The sequence below is a fragment of the Alexandromys fortis genome, unplaced genomic scaffold (genome assembly GCF_014885135.2).
Source record: "Alexandromys fortis isolate MF-2015 unplaced genomic scaffold, M_Fortis_MF-2015_v1.1 scaffold_3, whole genome shotgun sequence".
Lineage (NCBI taxonomy): Eukaryota > Metazoa > Chordata > Mammalia > Rodentia > Cricetidae > Alexandromys > Alexandromys fortis.
Window position 1 is genome coordinate 27,981,165 of NW_026067909.1, and position 23,427 is coordinate 28,004,591.

A 23,427-nucleotide genomic window follows, 5' to 3' on the forward strand; every position below is an offset into this window, starting at 1 on the left:
TTGAAGCCATAGTGAAGCTCCAGTGTCAAGAACCTCTTGTCTGTACCTATTTCAAACAGTCCCTAAGTAGTTGTACCAGTGCATTTGTCTAGGCATGAAGAGACTGCTGGTATACCCATTCCTCCTCTCCAGAATGCTCAGTCTTCGAGTATTTTTGAAAGTCAAACCTACAAAGTGAACCCTAACTTTCAGGATAGAGGAAAAGGTCAAAGACCGAACCTCTGTACTTGGGCACCCAGAGAAGGTACTCATGACCCAATTCCTGCTTTATCTCCTTTCCTACTTCCTGATCCTGCCGTGCCTGGCACTGGAGGGACTGTGAGGCCATTAGACATACCAGGACGCTGCCGCTGAGCTGGTGTCCAAGTCATCCACTCACGACAGTCCAGAGTAATTTTAGAGTACAGTCCTGAGTCACACAAACACAGAGCCTGTTTAAAATGCCCATGCACGTTTTATTAATAAAACTAACAGTGCCGAGTTAAACAAGTCAAACAATTAAAGTCTCTTTATATTCCATAAAATATTACAGAAAAGTTTATTTGTGTTTCAATAAAAAGACTATCATTTTAGAACAGGCAGCTAAGAGCAACTGTGCAGTTAACGAGTTTTTGTGAATAAATTTTAAGAGACTATTGCCTGTCCTTAAATTCCTTTTTCTTTTTATAAAAAAAGAACTATTAAAAATGATTGACAAATTTTGAGTTAAAAAACTGTTAAAACATTCTCTATGTTTAATTTCAACTTTATAATAGATTACAGGAAGATGCTCATGAAACAAATACAACATTTGTTTCAGTACACGTCTTTAAATGATAGACTTATAAGTATGTAAACAACTATATAATAAAAAGTTTCCAAACGTAGCCTGTAAGAAATCAGGCAAATTTACCATAAGCAAACTTTCTAGACAATTTCCATAGCTGCACCAGCGTGGCAGTAAACTTCTTCCAAACAAAACAAAAACAAACAAACAAGAAAAACTACTTTGCAATTTGTTGTTGCAATAGAAAAAAAAGTGTACAAACTTGATGGAATTACAACAGTCAATATAATTTAAGGAAAAATAAAGTCATAATAAGACGTATGGCGCTTAATGTTTAAAAACTAGAGCTTTGCTATTGGCTTGGTTCTTTGGACACCGCATGATTTAACAAATGGAAGGAAAATTCACCCTGAAGTCTGGTAATTTACCACCTGGGTGCTGGATGCCCAGGAAGGATAGCATTTATTATTGTCACTGGTGTGGGTGCAGTGCAGTTTCCTCAGCAAACCCAGCAACAACTGTTGAGGGGCAAAATAAACTTCAAACAAAATAAAAAAGAGAAAGAGAAAGCGCAAAAACACAAAATCCTAAAAGTAAATATGGGCTCTGCATCAGCACGCTGGCTTCAAAACATCTGCAACGCAGCTCACACCATGGCGGGCACGGTCCTTACTGATGGTGCACAGCTAACCCAACAACTCATGGATATCTTCTTGGAAGCAGGCCAAAAAGAACAAAAAGTCCCACTTTAAGTTTTCTTCTCTAGTAATTTTTTCCTGAAGCTGAATTTGAAGAAGGGGTCTACAGGCTGAGTAATCAATCCTCCTCGTCGTTCTCATTAAAGTCATCGTCGTCATCATCATCCTCCCCAACATACGAAACAGGGGTCTCTACCCTGGAGCCGCTGTACTGAGACCCATTGGAGCTTGTGGCCAGCATCCCATCTGCACCATTGCTCAAGTCACTGCAAAGACAGACCCGTCAGTAGGGAGAAGCCCGTTCTGTCCATCCAAGAAAGGCTGGATATGACCTTAAGAGGTGGTGGGTTTTTTCCTTCCTTCCTTCCTTTTTTAAATTACAAGGCAGAAAAGGAAATTTTTGGCCATCTGCAATATTAGAACCCTAACCTGTAATAAGCTTTACTCTGCTTCGGCTTCCTCAGCCCATCCTCTTTAAACATGTAATAGTATAGTGCCTGGTCACTAGACCTCACATGAGATCCCTGAGATACTAAGGTAGGAAAAAGAATGGGTTGGGCATCAAACACCAAACAAGGAACAATTACCTTTGTAAAGCACAGGGTTCATTCCCTAATATTTACCCCTCTCTCTCTCTCCCTCCCTCCCTCCCTCCCTCCCTCCCTCTCTCTCTCTCTCTCTCACACACACACAAACACACACACTCACAATCTACAGCAACATGGGTCAGAATCGGGAATCACCACATATTTAGCGCAGGCTGAGCTGAAGGTGCTTATCAGTTAATGGAAAGTTACAATCATGGATCCTAGAGCTCTGACACTTGTCAGCCCTGTACAGGAAACACTAGCCTTCCTTCTGATGGTGAACTACATCTACAACGTTTACCATAGCAAAACTACTCTGAGGTGGTGAAGAACAGTCAAAGCCACAGCTGCCCTTTGGGCTGTTCCAGTAACTGCAGGAGACCTACACACTGTGTGCTAAACAGCACAACACCAACACTGCACTCCTCACGACAGGGCCAGGGCTTTATTCTCTCAATGTGAGAAGTGGGAAACTAGGAAAGGTCAGACAAAAAAAGAACCAATGGTCAGCCAGATGGTTCAATGGGTAAAGACTCACAACTTTGATACCCAGAACCCACATAAAGGTGGAAAGAGAGTCAACTTCATGAAGTTGTCTTCTGCCCTCCACATATTTAACACACACACACACGACTACAGAGAAAACACATTAGAACACATTCTACTTCAAGCAATAACTGTTGTTAAGCACATTCTCATTCAGCTCAAACTTCAGGACAAGAGCGAGAAAAGCTGATCTCGGAGAGCTAGTGCATTACAACACAGGAAACCTCAAACACAAATGTCACTCGCGCTGTCACCCCAAAAACCCTTGGAATAACACGAGGGTGTTCACTCACACTATGGCCTCAATTGACTCCAGCAACACCTATGGCTATTAACTTCAAACAATTCTACAATTAAATTTATATCTTATTAACATATAAGCATAACTTAGACTGTACCTACAACATAATAAGCAATACTCATTATTTCCTTGTTCCATTTCACTACAAAGGCCATTTTAAGGCTATCTCTTAAGTACACCACTCACCTTCTGAAATTGCTAGGCCAGATGATGGCTGGCATGTTTACTTAAACAGTGAAGGTCCTCCAACAACACAGAGAATAAAGAGATGCAATGTTGGGGAATATTATTTTCAGGTGTGTGACTTTTGTTTACACTGCATTTGTTTAACTCTGTGAAGCTGTTTCTGTGCCTGTCTAAAACACCTGATGGTCCTAATAAAGGAATGAACTGATGTGGAATTCCCCTCTGTATGCTGTGATTACCATTAATGAATGAAGGAACTGCTTTGGGCCTATAGCAGAGCTATAGGGGAACAGAGCTAGGCAGGGAAAACTAAGCGGAATGCTAGGAGAAAGGAGGTAGAATCAGAGAGAAGCCATGTACCCTGCCAGAGACAGATGCCAGAACTTTAGCTGGCAAGCCACAGCCACGTGGCAATACACAGATTAAAGGAGATGGGTTAAATTAATATGTAAGAGTTAGCCAATAAGAACTAATGGGAACTAATAGGCCAAGCAGTGATTTAAATAATACAGTTTCTGTGTGATTGTTTCAGGACTAAGAAGTCGGGAACTAACTAGCAGCCTCCTCCAACGACAAACGGCTAATAGCAAGGCAAGAGCAAGGATAGGCAAGGCTAGCAGGCAGAGCATATAAATAGGAGAACTAAGAACAAAAAGAGAGAAGAGCCAGAGAACAAGGAGAGGAGGACACCAGGGGCTAGACACTTAGCTACATAGCTAGCCACGGAGAAAGAAGTTAAGAAAGGTATACAGAAATAGAAAAAGATAAAAGCCCAGAGGCTAAAGGGAGTCGGATGATTTAAGAAAAGCTGGCAAGAAACAAGCAAAGCTAAAATTGGGCATTCATAAGTAGTAGGCCTTCATATGCGATTTACTTGGGAGCTAAGTGTCAAGCTCCCCAATAAGTCAAGAGTAAAATATCACATAATAATGCAATGAAACGCAAAGTGTTGGGCTGTCTGTGACATGAGGATCTGAATTGAGATCACTAAAACCCATGTAAAGTCGGGCCACAAACGTTACAGAGACAGCTCAGAGGTTAAGAGAACTGGTCACTCTTACAGGGTTCCTATCATCCTCTTATGGCCTCCACAGGTACCTGGCATGCATGTGGTGCGCAAACGTGTATGCACAAAACACTCACATACCATACAAATTTAAATAATATTTTAAAGAAAAAGCCATACTCAGCAGTAACCCTAGAACTAGGGGGCCAGAAGGTAGAGACAGGCAGATCTCTGGAGCTCGCTCGACCAGTTTAACCAATCTGTGAGCTCTGGGTTCAGTGAGAGAGTTTTAAAAAATAAGCAATAAAAGAAGATATCCTCCATGTGCACACGTACCTATACACACATGCATACACACAAAAAACAAAACACTACCGCCCCAGGGAAGCAGAGGAGCTGTTGCCAGTTGAAAGCCGCTGGAAGAAGAGTCAGTTTTGGTCAGGGATGTGGGCCCCAAGGGCTACCCAGGCCCGTCAGATAACCCCACACCCATGCACATGCATACCGGCAACACTAAGCAGACTTAGTGAGTGTGAGGGAGAGAGGGGTCGAGGACAAATGATCATATGCAAGGACATGAAGTCAGGAGGGAAGAGAGGGAGAGCAGGGGAAAGTGGTGGGGAGGAATGAGGGGCGGATTTGATCAGAGTGCATTGCATGCATGTATGAATGTAAGTAAAATACTTTTTAAAAAGAAAAAACAAACAAACCCACAAACCAACAGTAGGTTTTGACCAGGTATGGTATGGAGAGCTGTAATTCCAGCACTGGGGAGAGCGAGGCAACAGGATGTTAAGGTCAATGCCGGGCCTGGCTGTATAGTGAAACTGTCTTAAAGGGGAAAAAAAAAGGGGGGGGGGGGCTAGGAAGGTATTTTAGTAAGGTAATAGTGCTTGCTATGCAAACCAGATGAACTGAGTTTGGTTCCAGGATCCCACAGTGAAAGGAGTAAACAACTCCTAAAAGTTGTCCTCTGACTTCTACACAAGTACCATGATGTGTATGCTAACACTCACATACACACAATAGCAGATTTTTAAAAAATGGGGCCAAAAGCACTTGCCACACAAGCCTGGAGACAAAAGTTTGACCCTTGGAACCATGAAAAGGTGGGAGAGAATTGATTCCACACATGCCCACATACATCATATACACAAACACGCAAATAATAATAATAAAAAAACAAAAGTGTTTATAAATATAGTATATAGAAACAGGAAATAAAATTGTATACACACTGTATCATCAGATATATTTTAAGAAAATAGCCATTTAAAAAAAAAAAAAACAAAAACTATTAAAAACAAAATACCAGTTAGGTGGTGGCAGCACACGCCTTTAATTCCAGTGCTCAGAAGCAGATGAATCTCCAAGTTTGAGGCCTGGTCTACAAAGCAAGTTCCAGGACAGCCAGGACTACACAGAGACCCTGTCTCAAATCCCCTCCCCCAGAAAAACAAACCCCCAAAGAAAACAAAACCTTTGACACTTTCCCTGCTGAGGACAGCAGGACATGCGTAGGTTTGTAAGTCTGCACCTTACTATCAAATACTAAAAAAAAAAAAACCAACAACAAGCCGGGCAGTGGTGGCGCACGCCTTTAATCCCAGCACTCGGGAGGCAGAGGCAGGCGGATCTCTGTGAGTTCGAGACCAGCCTGGTCTACAGAACTAGTTCCAGGACAGGCTCCAAAAGCCACAGAGAAACCCTGTCTCGAAAAACCAAAAAAAGGAAAAAAAAAAAAAAAAAAAAACAGCAAAACAATCACATAAATCTATATATCCATGGGGGGCATTCTGCAGGAATAAACACCATGTCCCCGCCTATCTGACACAGTAGAGCTGCCCCACCCCCAGTTGTCACCTGGCGGAAAGCCTTGTGCCATTGGATGTAGAACCTGTTGTTGTGACGAATACTCCACCAATGGATCCCTGAGCCATTTCTAAAAAGAGAGAGAAGCAAATGGAAGTAAAACTGGGAAGCCAGGCATGGTGGCACCTGCCTTTAACCCCTGTACTTGGGAGGAAATTCTCTTGAGTTCTGGACTAGCCAGAGCTATACAGTAAGATCATCTCTAACAAAGAGAAACTCCTGAGACCCAATGTGCAAGAAAGAAGCAAGGCTACATGACAGCCACAGCTTGGGGAGATCCTCGAACACCCTGACTGGGTGCTTTCCACACCATCTGTAATATGAACCAGGGCGGCTGGTTCCCAGGCAGGCAGGACAAGGGCAGCATGTTCCCCTCAGAAGGGGCGCCCAGTGCAGCTCTGTGTGCCAGAAGCAGCCGAGGGCAGAAAGAACGGACAGCACAAGTGCACAGCATCCCCTTACAGCTGAGGCCCCAGAGCTCTACAGGAGCAGAAGGCAGGGCCCAGGCCAGGTGTTAAGCCTGCATCTACTGCTCTGCTGCAGGACGGCTGAGTGCAGGCAGGAGCTAATGTCCCCAAGCCTCAGACAGGGCAGGACAGATACTCATGTGATCTGGGACAGAGTTCTTAACACATAAGGAGTCCCTGACAACAATCTCAGAAAGCAAATTCACACCATGCATTTTTGACTGTTGAACACGATCCTTTTTTTTTTTTTTTTTTAAATGAATTACCACTAGGGTATGGCAGTGGTGTCATGACCTGAGCTCAGCAAAGTCACTAAAAGCCCGGGAATGGACAGCCCTACTCCATGCTATCCTGACTAAGGGAACACCAGTAGTTCACACGGCCATTCTTGCTGCTGCTTATAAGGACCAACTGACAGCCTTTGGAGTGCTTCAGGCCCATTACCTCCATCCTCCCTCAGGAGACAGATTCTCACTCCATAACACGCCATCATGAAAACCACAAATGTCGCTCGCAGAACCTAACAACCACGTGTCCAGCAGGTGCCACACCAAAGAGACCGATGTTCAGCCAAGTACTAAGGATGTAGCAGGTCACATCATGGCCAGTTACAGGGCACAACTGACCTGTCACATATGGTTCTAGAGCTTTTGGTACCAAACTTCTCGCCACCTTGAGGTCTTCAGCAGAACAGTTCCCCGATTCCAGCCCGCATGCCATGCCCATGCGCTTGAGCACCTCGATATCGTCATGGATTTCAAACGTGTTGTCGAAGTTAAACAGATACTCAAATCTGCGGGGGAAAGGTACTGTGAGAATTAGGGGCCAGTACTGTAGGTGGGGACAGACAGCAGTTCCTCCCTACTACCCTCCACATCCTCCATCCCAGATCCTGTAACTGAACTTCTCCAAAAAAGTTTGAACTAGAGAATGAAAGACAAACCATTGCATAAGTCTGCAAACTAATGTTTTGTTCTAGGCATGGCACTGAGCCTGGACACAACACTGCCTGCACATCACTGGGCAGGGACACAATGCTACCTGCACATCACTGGGTAGGGACACAATGCTACCTGCACATCACTGGGTAGGGACACAATACTGCCTGCACATCACTGGGCAGGGACACAATGCTGCCTGCACATTACTAGGCAGGGACACAATACTACCTGCACATCACTGGGCAGGGACACAACGCTACCTGCACATCACTGGGCAGGGACACAACGCTACCTGCACATTACTAGGCAGGGACACAACGCTACCTGCACATCACTGGGTAGGGACACAATGCTGCCTGCACATCACTGGGAAGGGACACAATACTGCCTGCACATTACTAGGTAGGGACACAATGCTGCCTGCACATCACTGGGTAGGGACACAACGCTGCCTGCACATTACTAGGTAGGGACACAACACTGCCTGCACATCACTGGGTGGGACACAACGCTACCTGCACACACATTCTTGCTGCTGGGTCATAAGGACCACTAGAGACCACAAATATTGTAACTAAGCAGCCTTAAGGCTGTTATCAATGTATCCCAGAGTTCGTTCCCTAAGAGGACTACACTTGGAGGACCCATTGAGGACGAACTTGTCATTGGAGATGCTGCAGTCAATGACGGTCTTCCTGCTGGTGTTCACAATGATGAAGGGCAAGTGGATGACAGAGTTGGGAGGAGGTGGCCGGCGGGCCTGCTGCTCGGCTTGGCGGTTCCTCTGCACCAAGTTCTTGAAGGCAATTTGCTGAAAAAGACCAACAGGGCCCCCGGGCAGATGTCAATACCAGTACAACAATCACTGTCCTTCCTGCAGACAGTGGGAACCTGGGTGATGAGAGATCAGCTTTAGCAGTCCTGACATCTGCTGAAAGTCTATAGGGGACAAGGGGCACAGGCAAAGCAACTACACAGGCAGAGGCCCTGATCCCCATACAATAAAAAAAATTCAACCTTGGCAAGTAAGGGCAGGAAATGGGGAGTGGTTGGGCCACTACCTACCCAGCCTCCTTTTTCCTCTGGGAAGAGAATCCCTGATTTCCCAAATCTTCTTGGTACCTGAAAATGGCCCCCACACAGGGAAGAGCTATGTCACCAAGCACTAGGTCCTGAGCACCACTCCTTCACCAGTCACATTTTAGGTAGTTAAGATGGCATTGTGAAGCCAGGCAGTGGTGGTGACACCTTTAATCCCAGCACTCAAGAGGCAGAGGCAGGGAAATCTCTGAGTTCAAGCCTGGTCTACATAATGAGTTCCAGGACAGCCAAGGCTACACAAAGAAACTGTCTCAAAAAACCAAGAAGAAGAAGAAGAAGATGGCCTTGTGAGGGGCTAGGATCATGTTGGGATCTCCAGCTCTAATTATTATGTGTCCTGGATACCTACGGTCATCCCAGGCTGGTGACCAATGACCCCCAAGATCAGTATCATCACTTGGTCTTCTGGAAGGTCCAGCCTGCTCTGCCATAAGCCCTGCACACACCATCTTCTCTAGATGGCCACACTCTAGTAGCCCACAGTCCCAGGACTACTTCACATGAACATATAGCCTCAACCACAATGTCCAGGAGCTGTCAAAACTGACATCTACAGAGTTCATGGCATGCCTACAAGTGCTTAGACACACTTGCTCGGTCAGTCTCTCTGGGAACAAGACCTGTGTGGCCAACAGCCTGCTTCCAGAGGGAAGGTGGGGTGCTCAGATGGGCCACTACCTGCAAGATGAGCTCCTGGAGCTGTGACTGCTTCTGCTTGATCCTCTCCAGCCTCCGCTGCCTCTCTACCTGCAGAGAGAACAGTGAGGAGGGGTTGCCCATTAGCAGGCAGACTGACAAACTGCACCTGCCAGGCCACAGGCACTAGCTCACCAATGGCATCGGCCACAGAGAAACAGAAGGCCAGTGCCCCTGCAACTTCAACATTACACTTGATCCTTTCTCAGAGTTGGAGGGTTATATATTTGTGTACACACACAACGACAACAGAAAAACTCATAAGGATTGGGAATTAAGCTCCCTGCCCCACAGCTATATGTAAAAACTGCCTGGCAACAGAAGCTAATAAACACAAAGGGACTCCCATGACATCAACTCAGCCACCTGACATGGCCCTCTCAAGTGACCAAGGACAAAGAACACCTATTTTAGGCTGTGCACCTCTAGGTTCTGGCACTCCTGAGCTGAGTTGGTGGGTAGGCCGATCCACTTGATCTCCTTCTTCTCCTTGGAGATGATGTTCATGGCCATCAGCACGTTTAAGGCATCGTAGACACGCCGCCGAATGTTCTTCTGGTCATAAGCCTAGAAGACAAAGCGAGTCTTCTTGGTGACCTGATGGCTTGGAAATTAACATTTGAGGTTCAGACCGCATGCATGTCCCAAGGGGAAACTCCTGATCATCCTCTGTGACACTGGTCTTGCAGATGGCCCAGGTTACTTCTTATACCGAACCAGGAATCCTCAGCATCTACCTACCACTGCTTCAACTTGAAAGGCTGAGCAACCCAAGTTCATGTACTTCCAGAAAACTTACGGACTCATTTGGTAGGATGTGGTTGTCAGCAGCGCTGAACTCTGCAACCAGCTCATCAGCCACCTCATTGTAGGAGGTGGTCCCTTTCCTCTGCACCTTCTCACACACCTTCATAGAGAAATGCCGTAGGCCCTTGCCATTCTTCTCACCTTTCCTGTTCCGCTTCCTTTCAAACACCAGAAAAATAGACACTATTAGTAGTCACAGGAGCCGATGTGAATCATGACACTTGCAGAGAAAAGGCCCAAGGCTGCAGAGCCCCCAGAGGCCCATTGTTCCCACAGCCCCACCACAGGCGGCAGGGACTCCGCCCTAACACAGGAAGGACACTGGTAAGGATCAGTGTTTCTCAGGTCAGAAAAGAACATATACAAGGCCAGTTCACACACCTGTGCCTTTAAATGTCAGGGAAGATGGACAGACATCCGAAGGGCAGACATCAGCATGGGTCTGATCCGGACCACACACTAGGCACCACTGTTCTAAAGACGTCTGCTGGCATCAGATCATGGCACATTTTAGTGTAAACTTAGGAATTTTCAGGGCTAATTTCATCAGGCTACCATGACCTAAGGCAAGTGCTTAGACTGATGGGCACGTGATAACAAGAGAAAACCCTGATGTGAGCGTGCAGTCAGGGAGCACACCAGATGTGTCACCCTCACTAAACCACACCAGGAGCAGTGACCAAGTTCCTCCGGAGTTTTGGGCACAGGAGATTTTAAATTAAAGGAACAGAGACATGGTTTCACAGTCGTGTGCTTTTAAGAAGGGACACAGTGGTAACCTTTAAAGACAACCACTTCACTTCCACGTCTGCTATTCTCTCGGTGGCAGTGCAGTCCCGAGGGACCATCCACGGGATAGTCCTGAAGTCGTACATAGAAGTCAGACCCTGTGGCAGTAGGTAAAATCTGCACGCTTATTCCCAGCCTGAACAGTGACAAGTTTCAAAGTGGTTGTGTCAGAGTAGAGGACAGTGTTCTCTTCTTTGTGGCCCAGAGCTCCAAATCCCCCCAAATCGTCGCTGGCAGGAGCTAGGCTTGCACCTTGCCATCTAGCCCAGACAGGGATGAGATGAGAGCTTTGAACTCTGTGTATTCAGGCACGCCCACTACAGACCATGTGACCATGGCCAGAGGAAAGAGGGAACATTCTAGGTAGTTGCCACATAAGGGTGGGAGTGCTCACCCAGCAGACCAAGGTGAGGAGTCAGACGGCTGGTTCTGAGACACAAAGTGAGTGTTGGGAGTGTGTGGGCTTCCTACCACAATAGTGTTTGATGCTGCAGGTCTCTGAGGCGTGCCAATCACCTACAGTCAAAAGAGAATTCAGAACAATCAGACCCCTCCCCTCCACATCATGGCAGTGCCATTTCTGTCACCTGCTTACGTAGGTAGTCACTGCAGCACCTCACCAGCTGTGGTGAGAAGACCGCAGGGAAGCAAATGTCCCATGGCAGCAACATGGGAAGTACTGACCACTATGGCTACAGCTGCTCTGCATACAAACTATGCCCATGAGCTCAGACAAGCCTCAGTCAGGTGGGCAAGCTTGAGAAGACAGAGAAGACCAGAGTGTTAGACTCTGGAGAGGACAAGGCAAGTCTCCCATGGCAAGAGCATGTGAGTAATACCCATACCAAGAAGGCAACTTACTGATAGCTAGATTTAATAACAGAACATTAACATATTTCTGGCTTATTTACTTCTAGACAAAGATAAAAACGTCATCTAAAGTATGAACATAAACAAAATTGCAAGGACAGACAGCAGGTACCTCCTCCAGTCCCTAAGTGACAGCAGCCTCTGTCTAGGCTGAACTGGTGCTTGGTGTCTGTCCTGCCTGTGTCACTTCTCTGCAGTTTTTCAGGGACCCCAGGGTTCAAAAGGGACAGGTGGCTCCCTTGGTCACACAAAGCTAACAGTCTACCTGCTCAGGGGTGATGGCTCTTGGGGGTCATGGTAACCAGTTCTGCCACAGGATTGATGGGCCGACCACTCTTACAGCACCCTACTGAGGACTCAGCAATGCCTCCCTCTGATGTCTTTCGGTACAAGGTCTGCTGTTTTGGGTCCCTCAGTTAACAAACAAACCTGTTCTGAAGACAGACACTGTCCTATACAGACAACTAATGTCTCAATATGTCAGAAATCTTGCTACATATATAACTCTAAGTCAAAAAAACCTCTGGTAAATCCCAAACTACAAAGTGACCAAATTCTATGGGGATACTCCCACAGGGGCTGATCCCAAATAACCCTTCTTTGCCTAATCAAAGTGTGGGTACACTTTGGGAGCACTAGGTCACTGTGATGGAAATGTTGGGCACACAGGAAGGGAAGTACATCTTGGCTCGCTCGCTTAGGTTGGTCTAGGGGACCCTCCCCATCCTCACAGACGACAAGAGCTTCATGCTGCCACAGGTAGTGCTTGCTGGTCACGTTCACACATCCCACACGAGCACGAGAGCTGTGTAGAGTCCTGGAGCTCATGGCTGTGAGGGACTTCAGTCTACTCTGCAGCAGGAAGAACAACAACCCCTGGGAAGACACACAGCAAGACTCAGAGGAGCCTGGGGTCACCTGCCTGTATCTGGCAGCTGTGCTTGTGCAAGAGGGCACTTGTGTCTGGCTTACCCATTGCCCACAAGGAAGTTGCCAAATGACTGGGTCTGAAGAAAACTGGCTCCCAGCTTCAACTCCTCCACACAGTACTTCTTGAATTGCTTTGCCAAGGAGGGTCGGGTGCCCCTGCCACAGGCAGCCTCACTTCTCACTGAGATCTACGTCCATCAGGACACACAGACACACGCTTGCCCAGAGGCCCTCTGCCTGTACCAGGTACAGCACACAGTGAGCTCCCCAACTCTCGGGTACACACATCTTCTCTGTGGATCTGACAACAGAAAGAAGCCAGGCTGTGCACAAAGAAGAGCTATCTACCCTTGGCATGCACATGTTCCAGCCTCCATAAGTTCGTGCACAGAATGCTTGGCATATGCTCAGCCCTGTGTGCCCATGCTCTCTGCACATGTGCACACACTGCTTAGAATAAGCTCTGGATCTGTGTACACATGCTGCTGGGATCAGAGGCAGCAGAAACAAGTTCAACTGCAGCAGTGGGAGGCCATGGAGGCAAGAGAGAAAATGGGAAGCAGACCAAGGAAATGTCAACAAGTGGGATGAGGAAAGAGGCAAAGGCAAGAGAGCCAGATGCCCAGGCCTTAAAAGAAACAGAAGAAAACTGGGTTGTAAAGAAGCAACTCCCTGCTGGTATGGCAAGATAAAGGCCTGCAGATAAAGCCCCAGGGAGCACAGTCATTTGGGAAGGAAGTGGGTCCCATTATTTTATCTGCACCCTGACAATGGGAGCAAGGACTCCCCTTGATGTGCACATGTTTCGTATCTGCATACAAGTGTGTGCAGCATGATGGTGGTGGCACGTACACACCTTTAATCCCAGCACTCAGAAGGCAGAAGCAGGCAAATCTCTGTGAGTTCAAAGCCAGACTGGTCTACAAGAGCTAGTTCCAAAACAGGCTCCAAAACTACAGAGAGAAACCCTGTCTCAAAAGAGAAAAGAAAAGAAAGAAAAGAAAGAAGAAAGAGAGGATACAGCTCAGCAATATGCTGCTTACTTTAAAACACATGAGGTCTAGGTTCAATCCCCACCACTACAAAGAACAAATACCCACCTACCTACAGTGTGTGAGCCCTGACACAGTACTATATTACAAAGCATAAAACAGCAAACACTGCACTCCTCCAACAAAGTTCAATTCCAATCAGATGTTGACTTTAAGATCAATAAAGCTTAAATAACCTCATATTAACTTCCTCCCCACCCAGTGGCGCACAAATTTTGCAAAGATAACTTGCTCAAACTCTCCGTGCAATGCTCACAGTAGGAAGAATGTTTTCTTCTCATTGCTGAGAAGAACCCAGATCCATACCACAGGGTTGCAGAGTCCTTAAAACCCAGGGCTCTCCCCACATACATGGCACTTACAACCCCAATGCTTCATCCAGGCACTAAGGAAGAAGAGGCAGAAGATAAAGCTCCGGGAACACGACACCAGCCTGGGCTACACAAAATTATCTCCAAGCCAGCCCGTGGTACATAATGAGATCTCACCTCAAACAAAACAAAAACAACGATGGGCTTGAAAGATGGCTCAGTGGTTAAGAGCCAATTGTTACTCATGCCAAGGACCCAAGTTTGATTCTCAGCACCCACATGGTGACTCACAAGCTAACTCTAGTTCCAGGAGATATGATGTTCTCTTCTGAAATCCAAGGGCACCAAGCACAAGTGGTACACATATAAAAATTAAAAACAAAAATAACAAACACTCGGAATCGCTGAAGACACATAGAGGACACCAGTGAGTGTAAATACTGGCACATTCCAAGTAAAGCTGAAGCACAGAATGACAAGAACACCCATGTGTGACTGCTCTCTGTAGAAAACCTGACTATGCTGTACAGCTGCCCAACAGCTGCCTAGAAATCTGGGGCTGAGGGACATCCGGGAACACCTGGTGCTGCCTGTGGAAACCCAGAGAGCAGAGGGACAGCTGGGGACACCTGGGGAAAGCTGTGGAGGGTTGATGAAATAGATCAGTTGATAAAGGTACTTGTCACCACCTGATGACCCAAGTCCAGTTCCCAGAACCCACAGGGTGGGGAAAAAGAAATAACTTCTGCAAGTTGTCCTCTGACCTACACACGTGCTCACCTAATACACACAAAACAGAACGCAAATAAATAAACTTTAAAAAATGTTAAGTTACAGAGTCCTAAGGCCCCAGGATTACTTGCGGGAAGCACCAAACCTCTTATTCCCACCAAGGAGGGTGCCAGCCCTCCCCAGAAGATAGTCTGGTGGGGTAAGATGCTGAGAAAAAGCAGCACACGGGCAAGGATAGAGGCATGCATGTCACGAAGGCCCAGGTTTCTCAGGAGCCAGAACACCTAGGGGCTAGGGCGAAAATCCAGAGCCATGAAGAAGGTAGGTGCTTAGATGAAAGACAGGAATCTGTCCACTGTTGGGTCTGTGCAAAAACACAATGACGCTCCAGCTACAGGTAAGTCTGCACGGCCCTATGGGGCACCTCATATTCGATGCATTACTCAATGAAGGAGGGGATGGTGCTGGTCCCTTCCTGTGGCCATAGCCACACAACCACACCCTTCCTCCATCCCTTTGCAGCTAGGAGACACAGTGGCTACAGAGGAAGGCCACAGAAGTTGGCATAACACACAGCAAAATCTCTAGGCTCAGAGCTCAGGCAAATGAAGCCATGGAGCAGAAAGCTTGCCCAGGCTTTGGTCATGGTTACTGCCATGTGTATAGGAGCTTCATATACTCCCTGACATAGGGGCACACTGAAGACACTAAGACTGAATGAATGCTGTTTGTACAACAGAAAGCAGTGCACACTTTCAGATCTAAATGCACCCTTGAGAAAGGAGTCACTCCTCAAGCAACCTGCACTGCTCAGGAAACTGTGGCCACAGCAACACTGCCCGCATCTAGCCCATCCCATAGGAACCAACATCCATGTGTCTTTCCACTTACCACTTGCTGTGTGATATTGACATTGGACTGTCCAAAGGTTTTTGGCAAAAGCTGCTTTCCGAGTGTGTTCACTGTGGATGGGTGGACAGCTACAAGAGACACCACACCTGGAACACAAGCACACAGGTGAGGAGTTAAATTGCTTCTCTGAGCTGAGGTTAAAGGGCAGTCCAGGAAGATGGTGTTTTTATCAAGCACCCAGCTTCCCTAGTTTTGACATTGCAGACCTATGGCTCAGTCACAAATGCTCCAGATTTGGACCTGAACCCTCCAGTTCCCTCTCTGGGGCATTGGCTAAGGAAGGTCCTGGGCCTGGGGATTAGCAGGGTTCATTCTACAGCAGGCACTGGACTTACCACAGCGGTTCCCCAGTGGCTGCTCCAGTCACTAACGGCCCATGCCCTGCCCCATCCTCATGTCTTGGGGGTAAACTGGCCATTTCTCTGCTCTAATGTGGTGAAATAAAGCGGTACAGCTAAGATGTTCTCCTAACATGAAGACTGGCGCACAGAATTCCCAAAGGCTGATGTTACAGCTCTACGAGAATGATTAGAACATGAACTAGAGCTAACTCTCACTAAAATAGTGTCTAAATGTATAATATATTATAAAGATTTTCAAAGGAACTCAGTGTTTTCAAATATAGCTGTATGGACAGTATCAACTACCACAATTCACAAAAAGATCCTAAAACATTACGTTCACATTTTTGTAATTGGTAAGCGCACCCTTCCAGTCTTCAGATTTAAGGCCGGAAATGACAAACATGTAAGACCTGGTGTTTCCCTACCACACCTACAAGGACTGGCACGTGAGTGCCCCCACCAGACCTTAGCCAAAAGGTTAACAAGTGAGGTTTCCCAGTTTCCCAGGTTTAGTTTATTCTCCTCTCGGTGCATGTCTAGGGGCTGAACCCATGTATCACACATGCCACGCAAGCACTCCATCTAAAGACCAGTGCAAGAAATGGCTTTAAGTAAATGGCCCCATTATCAAAGAACTGCATGGGTTCAAGGCAGTCCCCATCAAAGCACTAACGTTCTTTACAGGGCTAGAAGAAGCAGTCTAAAATTAGGAGGCATAAGAAACCCCAAACAACCGAAGTAACCATAAGCATAAAGAACAATGCCGGAGGTGTGGCAATACCTGATCTTAAACTAGAGCCACAGTGACAAAACCGACCCACAGAGCAACGCGTTAAAACAGAAGATCCAGACACAAACCCAAGGGGCTACAGACACTTGAGTTTCAACAGAAATGACAAACATGCACTGGGAAAAAAAGCAGCCTCTTCAAATGGTGCTGTAAAAACTAGATTTCCATATGCAAAAGAATGAAGCTAAATAATCCTGTGCAAAAATTCATTCAAAATATATCAAAGACCTTATCACGAGACCCTAAACTCTGAAACTGCAATATGAAGACAGGACAAACTCTTGATGCTAAAGGTACAGGCAAGGACTTTCTACAAAGGACTCCTCCAGTTGCACAGAAAATCACTCCAAGAACTGACCAACAGGGCTACATAAAATGCAAAGTGAGCACCAGTGAGGAGAGCTTACAAAATAGGAGAAAAATCACCAGCCACTCATCTAACAGGAGACTAACATCAAAATATAAAGAAATAAGAAACACCAAAGGTACAAATAAACCAATCAATAGCTGAGCAAATGAGTTAAGTTTTCAAAAGAAGTACAAACAGCCAGTTAACACCAAAACAATAATAAATAATAACTGTTCAGCAACTTTAGCCAAAGACAATGATAATCAAAACCACATCAAGAGTCCATCTAACCCACCAGAATGGATATCGCCAAGAAATCGAGTAACAAATGTTGCAGAATAAAGGGAAGGAGAACTCTTAGCACCACACCACTGGAGAGGACGCAAGCTGATACAGTCACAAGGAAAATCAGTGCAGAAGTTCGCTGGGTACTGTGCACATAACCATACCCAGACATGTGCATACATACGATTAGAAAGACTCACGTGCACATACACACACACATACACATGCATACACATGACTGAAAATAAAAGTCTGGGGAAACAAAAACTAGGGGATAGACAGATGGCTCAGTGGATGAGAGCACTTGCTGCTCATGAAGAGGACTGGAGCTGGTAGCCAGTACCCAGTGTGGCTCACAACTGTCTACAGCTCCAGGGTATACAAGGTTTCTTCTGGCCTCTAGGAGCACCAGGCACCAGGTATGCATACATACATGCAAGCAAACAAACATACACATGAAGTTTTTTTTTAAAAAAAAAAATCAATGCTGGGAATATATTCCAGGGCCTTGGACACACCAAGTAAGTGTTCTACCACTCAGCTTACTTTGTGTATTTAATCGCATGAACATTAAGAAATACATGTGATGTCATGAGAAACTCAAATGATAGAAAGTTACAAGAGTAATATGGGTCAACATACCAAATCTCATAGTTGACTTGCCAATTCCAAGCTAACACTGAGCTTGACAGGGGGCTCAGGGGTTAAGCCGACTGGCTGCTCTTCCAAAGCACCTGGTTCAGTTCCCAGTACCCACATGGTAGCTTACAACTATCTGTAATTCTAGTTTCAAAGGGTCTGATGTCCTCTCTGGGCATCCCTGGGCACCTGGCAGGCACATGGTGCACAGATGTACATACAGGCAAAGCACCCATACACATAATAAAAATTAAGATAAAAAAAAAAGATCAGCTAATACACCTCAGAAGAAATGAGGCCTCACACTGCAGAACAGAGGGGACCCTACTGCCCTCCTTCACCAACATCCTCACTTCCTCTCCCACTAACCCAACCCCAGGAAATTGGCTGTGCTCTCTCTGTACATTTTATTTCAATTTTTAAATTCTATGTAAATGAGACCACACAGCAATTTTCTGTTTCTGGGTTACTGCCTTAGTGCAACATCCTCCCTGCTCACCTCCACTGTGGCAAATGGCAAATCTTTACTTTCTTAGGACATATAATTCCCCCGGTTTCTTTATCTACTTGGCCACTGAGAGACACAAGTTGTTTCTGTGTTGTGTGAGTGTCTTTCCAGCAGTGACCTCACCTCCCTTGAGAAGAGCCCCCAAGAACTGCTAGTCCTGCAGCAGCAGCCATTTTCAGTTTCCCAGGGAGCAAGCTGGCCTTGCTATCATGCACAAAGGACTGGCGTGCATGCTCAGTAGCAGTGTGTCCCACTCCTCGAACAAGACCTTTACAGTTTCTTTTCAACTCTGTCTTAAAGTTTAGGTATTTTGCTTGCATATATGTCTGTGCACTACATGCATGTAGTGCCTGAGAAGGTCAGAAGAGGGCATCCAAGCCCCTGGAACTGGACTTATAGATCGATGGGAGCTGTTGTGTGGGTGCTAGGAAGAAAACAAGGGACTTCCGGGGAGAGCAGTGTTCTCAACTGCTGAGCCATCTCTCCAGTCCACCCTTAGATTTTCTAGTTACCCACTGGGTGTGGGCATCTCCAATGTTATGAACGGCACATACCTCCTGACCGTCTATGTCTCCTTCAAAACCCACAGTGAGCTATTTCACCCACTGTGATGGAAGCACTATTTGCTGACCACAGAATCCTGAGGGACCGCCTACACAGTGGGCTGCTGGTGGGTGCAGAAACATCTTTAACAGTTTTCTTCCTTCAAGGAGTCTCCAGAGAACACCATCCCCACACAGACAAGTCTCCTATTCACCTACACCACCTCTCAGGCTTAGGAAAGTGGGCGCTGAGCCTGCTTTAGTTTAGGTGATGTGACCACAAGACCCTCCATCATCAATCACACCACACTGCATCACTTAGGCACAGAGAATAGGGGGCACTACCCCTCCAGGAGACCCCACAGGGTCTGGTCTGGCTTCTGGAGCAGCACATCACCAAGGTCACCATCCCTTTCCTCACACAAGGCTTTCATCTTCAGATGTGTCACCGTGGTACTAAAAATGGAAAGTGAAGTTAAAAACAAAGGGACAAGAGCACAAAATGTGAGGTCTCTCCTGCTGTCAGGGGGTGAGCTATAAAAGAGGCTCATTAAATCCTGTGCCCCTCCACCTGGACACATCTCTATCTAACTGCCACACACAAGGCCAGGCAAAAATATCTGATCCTATGTTGGGGTGCAGTTCACCGTGCTAGCTAACACACGCCCAAGAACACGCAGAGCACATGAGGCTCTAGCACAAACACGCATTAAAATTTCTTCTCACCTTCAAGTCTCATTCTGAGGTCAAAGATACAACCCTGAAGCAGAAAGGAAATGCAGACACACTGTGGAGCAAAGCGAGCCCCATCAACTAGAGAGCACAGGCCACATCTGGAGTACCCAGAGAAAGAGGCAGGAGGCCAGGCTGGTCACACTACAGTAGCCTACAGCAAGCAAGGAGCTGGAGATGCCACTTCCTACTATGACGACCCTGGGTTTGAAAATCTTAGGACTTCTGGAAAGGGGATCAGACTAGTGTGCAAACAAGAGACAGAGCCCTGGGTAATGGTGACTGGTAAAAGGCGGTCACCAGCACTGCACCACTCTCAAGAGACTGTGGTAACGGCCAAGGGTCCAGTAACTGAAACCCCAGCAGAGACGGTGACTGTCATCCCAAAGATGTTTCCAGCACACACACAAGGATTGGGAAGGGTCTCAAAGCTTAGCACATGTGGACACTTCCAATTAAGCACACACGGACAGGTTGATGGCTCTCTGGGGAGCGTATAACCCCTCAGTTACTAGGCAGAGAAAATTGTGCCTCTGGGAAAAACTGAGAGAAGCATCAGATACCTAAGGAAGTTCAATAGCTTCTGCCCCAACCCTGGGGCAGAGTGAGTGTTCAGGAAGGAGCTTCTGACAGGTCTTTAGGGCAGAACCCTGTGGGCAATTCAGAGTCACAGAGGTAAGGACAGCCGCAGGTAGCAGAGAAGTCTGAAAACACAGTACCACATGCTAGCAAGGATGTGAGCAGCTGGAACCCACCTGGCACTGGCAGGAAGGAAGTGCAAAGATGCAGCAGATGGTGGCCCCAGGGCCCAACAACTCCAAAGTCACTCTCCAGGGGCAGTGAGCCCAGAGTGACAACACGTCACAGGCAGCCAGGACAGCTGTGTCAGAAAGCCTGCGGCGTCACATTCACTGCCCAAACTGAGTTTGGAAATGCAAACTGTTATGGGTTTGATGTATGCTTCTGGGGCAATGGGGGCTCTGAGTCTCAAAGACTGCCAAAGTCAGGTCCATGCATCTGTCCACTGAGACCCAATTACCCACTTCTTTCTGGCACACCAGTCTAGAAGCCTCTGTAGAGACTCACACTTGTAAGCCAGACAGTCTCTATGCTGGTGGGCCACATCTACCCAAGTGAAAGGGTTCTAGGCAAGCCAGATGCTCCCCAGGGCCACACCTGTCAGGCAGCCTTTGGACCTGCCGCCCCACAACCAAGACCTCTCTCTGTGCACACATGAAGATTCCCACCACTGCTCCTCTGGAGGACATTGACAGGCACGACGGGACTGAAATAGGCCCCCATGCAGCATCAGAAAAGGATTGGGGTGAGATGACTCTCACAGGGCTAGGAGGCCAGAGTATGAATGAATGGGTTTAGGGGGAAGACCCAGCAGATTACAGTCACCCAGGCTCACCAGCACCAAGCACTAACAAAGCAGAAATCCCATCTCACCAGGGAGGGACCCTTCTCTGAGACAGGCTACACCACTGTCAGTAAAGCCACCATTCACAGAGCTCTTCAGGGACTTCCCTGGTCAATTGGAATGTAACTGGCCCTAGGGCCCTGAGGAGACTGTGAACCAACCTAACCATAGACCAGATAAGAGAACGCGTGGCAGGATGTGGAGAGAGTCTGGCCTCCATACGCCCCAGCTTCTCGTTACCTCCTGGCCAATTCCTGCTTGTTTTCAAGATCTGACTCAAGAGATGCCTCCAGCGTAGAATGCTGTGATGATTCTGGCTACAAGTGAGGGCTGGGTCCTGCTCTCATGCACAGGCACTGCTGGCTGTTTCCAAGACCAGGGCATGGTGCAGTGGAAGAACTAATGATCGCCATGGGCCCTAGCTCTAAAATGCACAAATGCACATGCGTGCGCACATACACACACACACACACACACACACACACAGAGTTAGTCCCAATGTAGTGACAATAAATGATTCAATAGGCTTTTTACATCAACAACTAAGAAAACTCCACGAGCAGTTTGGAGGCAGCAGCACAACACTCCATCACCAGTGTCCCTCGGCTGGAAAGCAAAGGCAAAGGGACTCACTAGTGAAGACAGTTGTCTCAGCCTTCACCTGGGTGGAAATCTACTGCCGCTCCATCCACAAAGGAACACAAGGTTCTGCATGTGCTAAAGGGTGGTGTCTGGACAACACAGGGTCAAGAAATCACACGTACTAAAAGTACCTGGGCTCCTGAGGCTCACGGCACTCCTCTGGGTATGTCCACCCAGGACACCTGTCAGGAACGAGGCTTGCATATCCCACAGACAGGCAGTTCTACCTGGGCAGATTCTCTAGAATGCTCACCCTTTGGGGAGTGAAGAAGGTCTAGAGAAGGGAGACACTGTTGTGCATTTTCCAGACATCAGAACTCCAAAACAGCATCCATGTACAGCATCTGTCACACAAGTTCAAGCCACTGCTTGTGAAGTGACAGGACCCCTAAGAACTGAATACCAACACACAGGTGCCAGTCAATCAGTAAGCAGCACCAACCTGCCCCGAAGCTCATGCAGGTGCAGAACTTGTTTGTCACAGGTGACAACAAAAGCCAGGGGTACAAGGAAACAGAAGTGAACATCCTGACGATGATATGCACAGCATCTTAAAACATGTACCACGTACATAGCTTACATCCTAACCCTCCCTACAGGTTAACTTTAGCTCAAGGTCAGACCTGTGTGCATCTAACCACACACGTGTGAAAAGCATTTGGCAGACCACAGCAGAGTTCAAAGCAAACACTAGAGGAAGGAGCATCATTCCAGGAAAAAGAGGTCGCTCACCTCCAGTTACTTTGCCTCTATCACTTGGATAGGAAACGTTATACCTGAAACTCCCACCAAAACCCTACTGTCCTGTAGTGATACTGAAGTTCCTTTCTTATACCACAGAATGTGCCAACCACAAAGACAGACAGCACCCACATCTGCACCAGACTGTCCAGACTGGTGCAGAGACTGCCTGTCCCTATTAAACCAACAAGGAACCAGTCTCAGTAGACACACAGGCCCTGTACAACTCTCATAACTGATGGTCCAGTGTGTCCCACATAAGGAGTGGAGACCACACAAGTACCAAAGATGGGAGGTGGTGTTGAAGACTGAGGTCAAATCTCACTTCTATGCCCACACTGAAGTTTGGGAAAGTCACAACAGTGGCTCAGAACCTGGCCCCTGGGGGCTGGAGACAGATAGTCCCTGAGCTCCAATACGTATAGGATGGAAACCACCAGAGACAAATAGCATGACCGCACAAACACAGAGAAGGCCAGGTCACAGCTCTAAACCTTAGAGCCTCTTCTGCATGCAGGGGCCACTTTCCTGAATTCCACTATTAAGAAGAAAATAGATACTTTTACATTTGCAAAGAGAAGTCAGAAATAAGGAACTCCTAACAGAACACAGAACGATGACAGGCCACGATTCATCTACCACACAGGCTGTACGTCCATAGGCCCTCGCCTCACCCAAAGGAAATGTTCTGGGGGACAACAGGACCTTTCCACAAGTTTGGTCTTTAGCAGAGCCATAGCACAAGGCCACAGTGCTTAGCAGAAACAGCTTGGTGCTAAGGGGATGGGGTGCCACAGGGACTGGACAAAGCGGCAACACCACACACACACACACACACACACACACACCACAACCCAGGGGG

General features: G+C 47.1%; 1 protein-coding gene across 12 annotated transcripts in view; it reads right to left on the reverse strand.

Annotated features, from left to right (window-relative positions):
* Positions 1-434: 434 nt before the first annotated feature.
* Tfdp1 (transcription factor Dp-1) overlaps positions 435-23,427 on the reverse strand; it is a 40,874-nt gene continuing 17,881 nt past the window's right edge. For 7 of the 12 annotated variants that reach the window (XM_050136989.1, XM_050136988.1, XM_050136992.1 and 4 more), the window contains 9 exons: positions 15,550-15,656; positions 11,158-11,279; positions 9,967-10,132; positions 9,591-9,734; positions 9,150-9,218; positions 8,030-8,181; positions 7,056-7,222; positions 5,954-6,032; positions 435-1,730 (listed from right to left, as the gene is read on the reverse strand). In XM_050136989.1, coding sequence (XP_049992946.1) covers positions 1,583-1,730; positions 5,954-6,032; positions 7,056-7,222; positions 8,030-8,181; positions 9,150-9,218; positions 9,591-9,734; positions 9,967-10,132; positions 11,158-11,279; positions 15,550-15,656 — 1,154 coding nt within the window. In that variant the 3' untranslated portion in view covers positions 435-1,582. Of the gene's footprint in view, positions 1,731-5,953; positions 6,033-7,055; positions 7,223-8,029; positions 8,182-9,149; positions 9,219-9,590; positions 9,735-9,966; positions 10,133-10,355; positions 10,462-11,157; positions 11,280-12,364; positions 12,865-15,549; positions 15,657-23,427 lie in introns of all 12 variants that reach the window. The other 5 variants (XM_050136995.1, XM_050136996.1, XM_050136994.1 and 2 more) reach the window with 4 other exon arrangements.